The sequence below is a fragment of the Centruroides sculpturatus genome, unplaced genomic scaffold (genome assembly GCF_000671375.1).
Source record: "Centruroides sculpturatus isolate CEXI.00-Female unplaced genomic scaffold, Cexi_2.0 scaffold595, whole genome shotgun sequence".
In the NCBI taxonomy this organism is placed as follows: domain Eukaryota; kingdom Metazoa; phylum Arthropoda; class Arachnida; order Scorpiones; family Buthidae; genus Centruroides; species Centruroides sculpturatus.
The window spans coordinates 64241-76581 of NW_019384912.1; the positions used below are offsets into that span (position 1 = coordinate 64241).

Sequence of the window (12341 nt, forward strand, 5' to 3'; positions counted from 1 at the left end):
TACTAGGAACCTATTTCCTCAACTCTCAAGACTTTCTCTATTCGTCGATCCACAAATCGAATAACTTCAAAATTGCCTTGGAACTATTTGATCCTATTGTACACCTCTCTCGTCCACTGCTATGAAGCTCACCAAGCTCGTTGCTATCAGAAGCTCACCTCGCCCATCTTCACTTGAGGTTCCATCTTTATACTGTGAGGTGACGTCACAATTCTGAATGCGATCACTCCCCTCATTTACATACTTATTTGCTAACAATAAACTTTTTCTATTTGTCTGGCAGCCTATTTTTCCGACAATACTCGCTAATCTTTTACATTATTCTTTTTGACAATTTTTGGGATGTTTTTATTCTTTAAGGTTTAGCGAGTCCCTAAGTTGTGCTTGTGGGGTCTCCACCCCTTTTCTCGGTGTGGAACTACTTTTTTCCGCTCGGGAGCGTAAGTGTGCATGAGTTTTTTCTACGGCACTTTTCTCTCGTTGGTGAGTTGGTTTCTCTTCTATTTTTAAGATTCTAAGGTGAATGATGAGGAAAACCTTCGTCCTAACAAAACATAAGCCCCAAACAAAAATATAATAAAAAGCAAAAATAAAAGTAAATAAAAATAATGCTCAGACTCTGTTCCTTACAAAGTGAGTAGGCATTTAACTTATAACAAAAAATGATTTATATCATGCTTTTAACAAAAATGATATGAATCATTTTTTTGTTAAAAGAGCTAAATATAGGAGAAACTATATTATATTGTTAAATGGCATAGCATGGAAATATATAGTGAAGCTCCATTTCATTATCAGTTACTGCATATTATTGCCTTTACTTGATTAAAAGTAATAATTTGTAATATAAAATAAAGTTTTTTTTACAAAAAATATATATGTATACTATGAAATTATCTTATACACATGAACATATCTAAGTTATCTTAGATATTTATTCACTTTTCATTGTTTTAAATATAAAATGTTTATTGATAGATAGTAGAAATGTTTTTATACTGAAATTTTATTTTTTAGTGAACAAGAATTATTACATGAAGAAATTAAATCTTTACATGCTGTAAAGAACCGTTTAAAACAAAAAGTGAATGATCTGGAAGATGAAATTAAAAAATTAAAGGAAGAATTAGACAAGTCTAAAACTAATAAGTCTGATGATGAGGTTTGTTTTTAATACTACTTATCATAGAATTTTTAAAAGGGTAGTGTTTTAAAACAAATGTGTTATTTTTTATAATACAATTTGTTTAATTTTTACAACATAGTTTATAGGTATTTGTTATATTTTTTTAATTTAATTTTTAAAATTCTTTTCCCATGGAGAAGTTAAACCATTAACTCCTTTAATTTCTGTATGCACACTCTTGTTATTTATGAATATATATATTTTTTCAATACTTATAAGTGAATAGAACTTTAAAACTTCCAAGTCATTATACAAAAGATAACTTTAGAATTTAATAAAATAATTAAATATAATAAATACAAGATGTTCCAACAAATTGTATATACATTTTCATTGTTAATAGCTTCTATATTTATTTTCTTAATTTTAATTTAATACTTTTTAAAAATTTAGATTTTAATTTTATATTATAGTAATTAGTCTAAATTAGAAATTCAGAAAATGAAGATAAAGTTATCAATACTTGAAGTGTCCATACAATTTTTTGGGACAGCCCATATAATTTAGTATACTTTTTAATGATGTATGAAGGACATAAACATCCCATTATCATATTAACATATTCAATTCAAAATATTTATAATTTATAATTATGTAATTATTTATTCACTTTAAAACGGTTTAATTTTATTTTTCGATATTTTTAATAATTATAATTTCATACATACAATAATTAATTTTTTATTTTTAATGATAAAAGCAATGATAATTATTTTTATTTAAAAAAATATAGGAGGATGTTCCTTTAGCACAAAGGAAGCGTTTTACTAGAGTCGAAATGGCTAGAGTATTGATGGAGAGAAATCAATATAAAGAAAGACTCATGGAATTACAGGAAGCAGTTCGTTGGACAGAATTGATAAGGGCATGCAAAAATAATCCGGAATTAGAATCAAAGAAAAGTCGATCATCAATCTGGAAAATGTATCTAAACAAGTTACATTAAGATTTAACCTATATTATATTAGTTATGAAGATAAATTATCTTCTTTTATTTCTTTATATTTCTTTGTGAAATATTTGTAATACATTAATACAGTAAAACCTTACTTATGAGTCCACCTTTAGGATATACAGTTTCTGGCCATATTGAATGAGGTGGTCATTAATATGGATTTGATTTATATTAAGACTTATGTAGTTTAACATGAGTATCATGGATAACCATGATGCAAGGTTTTACTACATATAGTTAGTAAACTTATATTTGTAATATATTAAGCAGTTAATATTGAAATTACTTGCTAAAGATAAAAAAAACTAATTGAGGTATAAAATATACCATATTTAAATTTACTATATTCAAATGTAGTTTAGAACAAGTCAGTTTTTAGCCAGACCTGTATATTTTGCAATTTATTTGCAAATGTTTGAGAAATTCTGTAAATTGTGTTTCCTTGATTTGCTATTATTGTTAGTAGTAACTTGTTACAATTATTTTTTAAATAACAGAAAAAAATTGATTTATTTTGATTTGATCCTATTGTACACCTCTCTCGTCCACTGCTATGAAGCTCACCAAGCTCGTTGCTATCAGAAGCTCACCTCGCCCATCTTCACTTGAGGTTCCATCTTTATACTGTGAGGTGACGTCACAATTCTGAATGCGATCACTCCCCTCATTTACATACTTATTTGCTAACAATAAACTTTTTCTATTTGTCTGGCAGCCTATTTTTCCGACAATACTCGCTAATCTTTTACATTATTCTTTTTGACAATTTTTGGGATGTTTTTATTCTTTAAGGTTTAGCGAGTCCCTAAGTTGTGCTTGTGGGGTCTCCACCCCTTTTCTCGGTGTGGAACTACTTTTTTCCGCTCGGGAGCGTAAGTGTGCATGAGTTTTTTCTACGGCACTTTTCTCTCGTTGGTGAGTTGGTTTCTCTTCTATTTTTAAGATTCTAAGGTGAATGATGAGGAAAACCTTCGTCCTAACAAAACATAAGCCCCAAACAAAAATATAATAAAAAGCAAAAATAAAAGTAAATAAAAATAATGCTCAGACTCTGTTCCTTACAAAGTGAGTAGGCATTTAACTTATAACAAAAAATGATTTATATCATGCTTTTAACAAAAATGATATGAATCATTTTTTTGTTAAAAGAGCTAAATATAGGAGAAACTATATTATATTGTTAAATGGCATAGCATGGAAATATATAGTGAAGCTCCATTTCATTATCAGTTACTGCATATTATTGCCTTTACTTGATTAAAAGTAATAATTTGTAATATAAAATAAAGTTTTTTTTACAAAAAATATATATGTATACTATGAAATTATCTTATACACATGAACATATCTAAGTTATCTTAGATATTTATTCACTTTTCATTGTTTTAAATATAAAATGTTTATTGATAGATAGTAGAAATGTTTTTATACTGAAATTTTATTTTTTAGTGAACAAGAATTATTACATGAAGAAATTAAATCTTTACATGCTGTAAAGAACCGTTTAAAACAAAAAGTGAATGATCTGGAAGATGAAATTAAAAAATTAAAGGAAGAATTAGACAAGTCTAAAACTAATAAGTCTGATGATGAGGTTTGTTTTTAATACTACTTATCATAGAATTTTTAAAAGGGTAGTGTTTTAAAACAAATGTGTTATTTTTTATAATACAATTTGTTTAATTTTTACAACATAGTTTATAGGTATTTGTTATATTTTTTTAATTTAATTTTTAAAATTCTTTTCCCATGGAGAAGTTAAACCATTAACTCCTTTAATTTCTGTATGCACACTCTTGTTATNATTTAATTAAGAGATGGCGCCTAACGCCTACCTCTAATGTCAAATTACTTAGTTCCAATCATTTATAATAGCCATATTATAGCCCGATAAATTAGGCGATCGTTTGGTGTTGGTATATTAGAAATTAGAAGTCATTACTCTAAGTTGTGAAATCTTAGGGTCTGTTCAGAAATGCTTACTATTAGTTGGTTGGTAACAGTGAATGATATCATTGGTATTTTGTAGGTCACTTTCTGATCCATTCTTAAAGATTGGTGAGTCTGTTAGCAACCAGTAAATCACCTGAAACTATAAAGTTTCAGATGATTTACCTAATCTCAGTTGTTGAAATGATAAGCATTTCTGACAGATCCCTATATTGAAAATATTCAGAATAATAAAAATTTTCATGCATTCATCAGATCAAAAACTTTAATTTAATTGTTATATTTTCTTATTCATGACATAATAAGTCGCAATCCCAGATTACAGACACTAAAAATTTTTAATAAAAATTAATTATTTTATTCTTATGCACAATTAACAAAATTCATAAATAATGACATGAAATGATATTCTTAATTTAGACAAAAAAAAAAAAAATATTCCAAAGAATCTCTTAAGGATTTTACAAACAATTATTAATTAATAATGTAATTCTACAGAAAGCATATAAACAATATATAAATATTGATATTTATATTAGACTACATCAGTATGAAAGAGAAACAAAAAAAAGAGGAAAAGTAAAACTGTATCAATTAAATGGTTCATGTACACTTTAAAATTAATTGATATGAAATATTCCTATTAGTAATAACATTTTTACATCAAATTATGACAGCATGGAAACTAATAATATTAAATATACATATATGTGCTGGTGATGGCCTAAGTCATTTTTCATTTGGTGATATATTTTTTAAATTTTTACAAATAAAATAATTATGATTTATTTTGTACTTTAAATATGCAAATATTTATTGATTATGAATAAAGACATAGGAGATTTTTTGCCATAGTGACAAAAAAACTTAAGTTGTTTCAGTTTCTATATATTCTTTTCAAAATTATATATCAATATAGATTCTTCCAAATCAAAACAAAAATACAGATAAAACACAGATATCACAGAAAATTTATTGAATGATTGACTTTCATTCAAAAGGAAGTTTTAAATTTAAGAAATTTTCATAGAAAATTAAAAAAAATACTGTAAAAGTATTTCTAAGTCAAACACCAAAAATAACAGATTTGTATTAGAAGATCATACAGGAGCCTCTTAGCTTTTAGGACAAAATCATAACAGTATGTATGTTTGTATATGTCATAACAGGTTTGAAAAAATATACTTGGAAAACTGCTAAAAGTTCATTAATATGCATTTGATAAAGAAATATCATGTTCCTAGTTATGTGTAGAGGTTTTTTTCTTCAGACAAAATTAATGCAAATTAACCTCATTAATATAAGAAATTTAAAAAGTTTATTAAGAATTGAATAATTACTTATGTCTGATGAATACTATGTTGAACAATAATCTGTTACTCAAAATGAAAAGTTCATATCCAAAATGAAAAGTTCATATCCAAATTATATTTTTGTTTTATTTGAGAATACTGTAATTATATTTGATATGTTTTAATATAACCTTATCAGAATATATTCAAAACTTCTGTAATTAAAATGATATTTACTCAATAGAAAAGATTTAAATAAAATAGGAATAAATACAGAAATATAAATTATCTAATATATTATAAATGAATTATTTTTTCACTCAATAATATGTAATGAATATGATGAATACACTATATTCATTCATTATGTTTAATATATTTATTGTATATTTTCAGTTTATATTAATAGATTAGTCATCAAATTTACTTTATAATAAATAAATATCTATAATTTAATTTATAATCAAAACTAAAAGATGATTAAAACTTTTTTACATTTTTAATTTCTTCTGTAGATTTAGCAATTTATTTAGTTCTTCAGAAAAGCCTCAAAGAAATCCTTCTGTGCCTTATGTAAATGTCCATTATAATGCTCCTACATCTTACTTGAGTCCAACTTTAGATAACATGCGCAAGAAAAGACTAGGAGATAAAAATAAAGGCTTAGATTTTATGGACAGTGAGCTGTAAGACATTTATTTATTTAAATAAATTGTGTTTATTTTTAAGGAATATTATTTAAACTATAATTTAATATAATCTTAGTTTATTTAAAGGCTAATATAATTTTATTCATCAAGATGTTTTTAATATTTATTTGCATTTTCTATTCTATTCACACAATATTATTAATATCATGATTATTGTCCAACTTCTCTTTGTCTACATGTTTATTTACAAACGACATATAAACATTAGATATCTTAGTTATCATTTCATTATTAATCAGCTTTATGTTAAATAATGCAATTATTTTAATCTGTTCATCTGCTGTTTTCACATATATTTGGCTAAAGTTTGATGTTTCTGAAATATTTTTCATTTGAAGCTTTATTTTTTCTTTATCTATCCTTTTTCTTAAATTCTTCTTAAACTTTTTCTTTTTTCATTTTTCTCAATCTAAACTTTTGAAACCACTTTAACTTTTCTTTCATTTAGGATCCATGACCATAAATATCTTGAATGCTTTTTGTTGATTCTGCTGCATTATTTTCTTTTTAAACTCATTGAATATTATATGATTAATGTGTTTTTCATTCATGTTCATTTTCATGAGAGTTTATCAATTACTAATCCTAAAAAGTGAAGTTGTATTAGCAGTTACAAGCATAGAAGTTGTATTAATTTACTTTACCTGTATAAATATGTTTATACAATTTGTTGAAAGTTTAATCATTATTTTTGAAGACAATAATGATGCCATTTTTACACTACAATTTTGGACATTACATATGATCTGATAATTTCATATTGAGAACCATAGCAGAACCTAACAGTCTTGGATGTGAATTGTGTAAGGTTGCCGACTTTTAGGGACAATAAGTTAATTGCGCATCAGGAAAACCTAGGGGCAAATCATATGTGGGTGGTGGTGGCAGGAGACAAAGATGACAAGTGTCTTACAAAAACTGTTTATTTTTGTCATAAAATTAACTTACATAATAATGACACAGAAAATAGATCTTTCTCTGGGGAGTTCCCGATGTTGGTGGACAGTGGACGGGTGAAGACTGGTGTTCGACGTTGCATGTCCCAGGCTTGACAAAAGAGTGTCCATTGCACAGGCGGTGACTCTGACGGATGATGATGTGGATGGACTGAGATCTTGAGCCACTGGCGGAAATACTTGTCTGGAGGAGAACTGGCTTGTTGTCCTTGAGATTTGGGGTTTTATAGGATTTTCCCCAAATATCATCCTTTTGATTGGTCTCATTCACCCTCTCCCTTACCCCGATTAGTCATTCTTTTGTCTCTAGGCGAAACCCGAGATAATCCGGGTCGGGAAAAGCTCGGAGAGGTGATAATGGAGCTTTTAAAGTCCACGATCATATTTTACTCCATTATGGTCCTTTTCTCTGACATCTTTGAACCTAACTGGTCCACCAGATGTTCTTGTGGCCATTTACTCCCTAACGCGTTCTGGCTTAAAAGATGTCTCTTTAGTCATTAAGCCCCCCCCCTTTTCTCGATTGTTTCAACTCGACACTTGTTCGCAAGCATCTCGACAAAGCTCTCTCTCTCTCTCTGTCGGCATTTCCCCCTGCCGTTTATCATTGTGTTGCATTTGTTTTACAATAAGTAAGAAAGTTTTCTTTCTGTCTGGGTTTTGTCACCAACATACCCTCTTGACCCGATTTGATCTTTGAAACTCTTCGACTTAGGAGTTTCATAATTAGTCGAAATTTCGATGCACTTTTATGACCCTCACAAATTGCATAAACAATCATTATTTATGCATACTGGCATAGGGTTATTAATATGATAAGAAGACTATGGGTTCTAAATATTCTATCAATAGATGTTATTTGGAATCAAAAAGTTGACAACTGTGTAGTAAGAAATTCTGTTTTAGAACAACATAGGAATTACACATTTGTATAAATAAAATTATGCCATTATATTCTTGGGCACCTAGAAAGAAACTTTAGGCCATATAAAAATGATGTTCCAATTTATATGAAGTATATTTGATGATAAATCTTAAAAAAATAATGATTTTTTTTCCTCAAATTTCTGTTCATATTATCAGGATTACCTTAATATTTTTAATTTGTCAGATCTTATGACAATTATTAAATAAAAAGTTTCAGGTAAAATTTTCTGTGAAGAAGTTAAGTTGATTGGAAGGAATGCTACTGTTATGGATTCTCACCTTAAAATCTCTTTCATCTTGTATACCAATGCCTCTCAATGATTGATAAAAATCTGATTGGTGATAATGGAAAAGAAAAACTTATTGTTTTTTGCTAGCAACAAGCTCAAATTTTAAAACTAATTGAAGGGGTGGATGGAAAATTAGTATAAGATACAATTTTCCATAATTAAACATTTTCTTTAAAAATACAAAAAAGGATTAATTTAAAAAATAAAAAGATAATAAAGTCAGTAATTTGTAAGTAAATATATCTATTCGTTTATTTAATAAAGCAAAATCTTACTTTGCTATGGGTTATGTTAAATTTTATCACTAATATATTTTTTATACTTTTTGTTATTTGTATTGCTTTCCACTGAATCCCTCAATTGGCTATGACATGCTATGTTTAGGGTATTAGCTAAATTCTGCAGTTAGATCTTTAGTTGAAATTTTAGATAATGACAGCTTAATGATCCATTTAGATGTTACTAAGATTCATTTGGCTAGTGATGTTAGTTTCTTTCTCTTCAGTCTTTCTACCAGACTTCTTGACTTCATGTGCAGTGCTTAGCTTAAATTCTACTTAGTTCTCATATTTTCTCTGCTATCTTGAATTTTAATGTCTCCCCTTTCCTGATCTTGCTTCAACCTTTTTTCCTTCTGTTAGTTGAGATTATAGGTGGTTAAAGATCATCTGCATTCAAATCAGGCCATATGTACTGGCAATAATTTTCTTCCCTGAAACAAACTGTTGCATTACCATTGTTCTCACACATCTAGTGACATATGCTGAAACATGCTAATTTCCTACATAATATTTAACTTCAATAACCCATAAAAGTACCACATTTTTTCACATTGTAGCTTCACATTACAAAATTTGTGTAAAATAATGCATAAATCAGATCATAAACCAATGCTAATATTCTGTCTGGTCTGGAATTCAAAACTTTCAAAAATTTATTCAAAGAATAAAATAATTATAGAAGTAAATAATGTTTTACTAACTATTCATATTAAAATATATATGTAAACTATTTCGCTAAAAAAATTATTTATTAAAATGTTTGTTAAAATAAGCATTGTAAATTTTTAATTTATTTTAAGAGCATCTGAAAGATTACAACAACAACGAGCCAAAGAAAGAAAGGAACGATATAAGCAAGTAAGAGCTCACGTTAGAAAAGATGATGGTCGGGTTCAAGCATATGGTTGGAGTCTTCCTACACAGTCAGCAGGAGTTTCTAAAGTTAATAAAGAAGAAGAAAAATCATCTCCTACGATTCCACTTTGTGTTCCAGTTCCTGTATATTGTAGACCTCTTCTAGAAAAAGAAACTGGAATGAAGGTAAAAATTTAAGAAATGGTTTATAAAATTTTTATACTGAAATTTAATATAACTGTAACAGAATGATTATTTTGGCTTAATAATGAAATAAATATAAAACATTTTTTTTGTAACATTTTAATTCTTTGAAATTCTTTTTATAGATATTTTCCAAACAAATTTCATATACATTTAAATATTAAAATTTTAATATGTGTAGAATTTATAAATGACTTTCAGTATATTGATAACATTTGTTCAAATTGCTCAAATTTTATCATTTGAACAAATGCAAGGTCTGTTTCAGCTTTGTTCTGCACTTGGTCACTGAGGAACAAAAACAGGCACACATTTATCATGCCCAGGACATCTTCAAAATAGCTCACTGCAGCCCAAATATTTTTAAAAACATTGACATGGTGCTCCCAGTACAATCTATTGAGAAAATAGAGAGGTTGCAGCCAATGTTTTCAGCCCAAAATGTGGATGTCAAGTGCCACCATCTGGCAATTCTAGAAGGTTGGCAATGGCATTTGCTACGTCTAGCATGGCAAGTAGAAGTTCAGCTTAAACTTCTTCATTTTTTTGTGTTTGGGTTTAAAATTATGTCATATTTTATTAAAATAATGATTATTTAAGCATTTATGAATAATAATGTAAAGAAACAGACTATTTTAATCCAGAAATTATTTAATTATTTAATTTTTTAGCAAGTGATGCGAAGTGCCTATAGAATTTACATTTTTTTGTGTTTGGGGTTAAAATTATGACATATTTTATTAAAATAATGATTATTTAAGCATTTACGAATAATAATGTAAAGAAACAGACTATTTTAATCCAGAAATTATTTAATTATTCAATTTTTTAGCAAGTGATGCGAAGTGCCTATAGAATTTACATATAGATTTGTTCTTCTACCATCAACAGCATAATACGTTTGTAAACTTTCTAAAAATTAACCAATTAGTGTTATTAAACATCCTATAAATACTTTAAAATAGTTTGTTTATTTACCTTCACCTTATTTACCTGGTAACCCTCCATGTTCAATGTATCCGCCATTTTTTCAAAAAATTTATCGTGAGTCAATGTGCGACGTTCACTGAGTCACGTGATGATGTAAACGTGCGCTGCAACGATTTTTTCTTGGATTTAAAACGTAAACCGTGTGTGTACAAATAACGTTTGAACTTGCGCCGCAATCTCTCTATTGTATGGGGAACAGTGGCGTGCCGTCCTTGGAAGCGGTGGAAGTGCCACTTCCCTTGTATTTTCTAAAATATAAAGACATATTGTGCGATTATTTTCATATTTTAATGTACTTTGAATTAATTAAAATTAATATTTTATTATAACCGCATTATGTATCTTATTACTAATTTCTATACTACGTGTGAAAAAAACTATAAGATTGCTATTGTATATTCGAATATCAGTGGCGGAATGGAAGAGCTATATTGTCAGCTTACAAACAGCCAGATTATACGCATGTGCTTTACAGAGCACCAACCTCACATGGTTTAGCTGCACACCATAACGCTTCCAATGATTCTATCCGGGACAGGTTCTGGGCTGTTAGCCGCCTGCCTGCTAGATATTTGGCTGCCCTCGCCCCATTATGTGAATCTCAAGTAGATTTATAACTTAACTCAACCGATAGGAATTTACTGGTCCATACAGTTTTTATGATAGTTCTGTATAGTTGACAGGAGTTTAAAAAATCCATTAAAATATTTGATATTTTTATTCCACTCTCCCATCTTATATTACTTACGGATTTCAATGTTAAACTAGAGTGATATTACGATTTAGTATGTCTCATCTATAAAGGGATGCAGAAAAAATGTGTACAATTCTTGTACAATGTTAAAAAATTAATTGTTACTTTAGCAGCATCTTTTACAACTAAATTTAATGAATGAGACAGATGCAAAAAAATCTCTAGAATTTATTTTCCTTAAATTTACGATTGATGTATCCATTGTTGTAAAAATTTGTCTTTCCACTTCTTTCCTGAGACAACAAATATTCGAGTACAAAGTACAGTGGTGCCTCGTATAACGTATGCTTCGAATAACGGACGCTGCGAACAACGGACTTTCTGTTTGGCTGTTACCTGACTTGAGCAACGGACTGATTACGAACAACGGACTTTCCGTTCGGCAGTTATGTGAGGTGAACAACGGTCTTTCTGTGAACAAGTGCGTATGATGTTTCCACTCTTTTGCCATTGCCAATGACAATTTGCTATTTTTATAATATATTAGTATACAGTAATTAAAATATATTATTAGTATATATGAAGTACAGAGCTTCCTTTGGGTTTTGGCTTGCTCCCTTGTTTATTATGTACAGTACATCACCTCAGTGCAGGATATTTACATTTATTCAAGTGTTGTGCAAATCATGGCTTCTAAAAAAACAGAAAGGTGATTTCAATTGAAACAAAGCAAGACATCATCAGAAAGAGTGAAAGTTGACAAAAACTTCCTTGTCAAATGGGGAGAGGTTAAAGAGTTTATCAACACTCATTAACCAAACAGAGCTGAGGCCAACAGGATCAATGATCTCTACAATGACACCCTTGCCCGACAGATGTAAAAAAAGAAAGAGAAACAGACCACCTTGGACATGTTTTTCAAGAAGCAAGCTGCCAAAAAACAAAGGATGGAACAAGAGGAGATGACCCTGCAAGCTCCGGTAGCCTCTCCTGATTCTGACTCCGATTAAAAAACAATAAAAAGAGACCTGCTGCAATGTGTAAAAAGTCT

At 28.7% G+C, this 12341-nt stretch overlaps 1 protein-coding gene across 9 annotated transcripts in view; it reads left to right on the top strand.

The window, feature by feature from the left end:
• LOC111631677 (C-Jun-amino-terminal kinase-interacting protein 4-like) overlaps window positions 1–12341 on the top strand; it is a 93921-nt gene that overhangs the window by 34551 nt on the left and 47029 nt on the right. For all 9 annotated transcript variants that reach the window (XM_023375980.1, XM_023375983.1, XM_023375981.1 and 6 more), the window contains 4 exons: window positions 1018–1162; window positions 1920–2110; window positions 5899–6069; window positions 9348–9588. In XM_023375980.1, the coding sequence (XP_023231748.1) occupies window positions 1018–1162; window positions 1920–2110; window positions 5899–6069; window positions 9348–9588 (748 nt within the window). The remainder of the gene's footprint in view (window positions 1–1017; window positions 1163–1919; window positions 2111–5898; window positions 6070–9347; window positions 9589–12341) is intronic.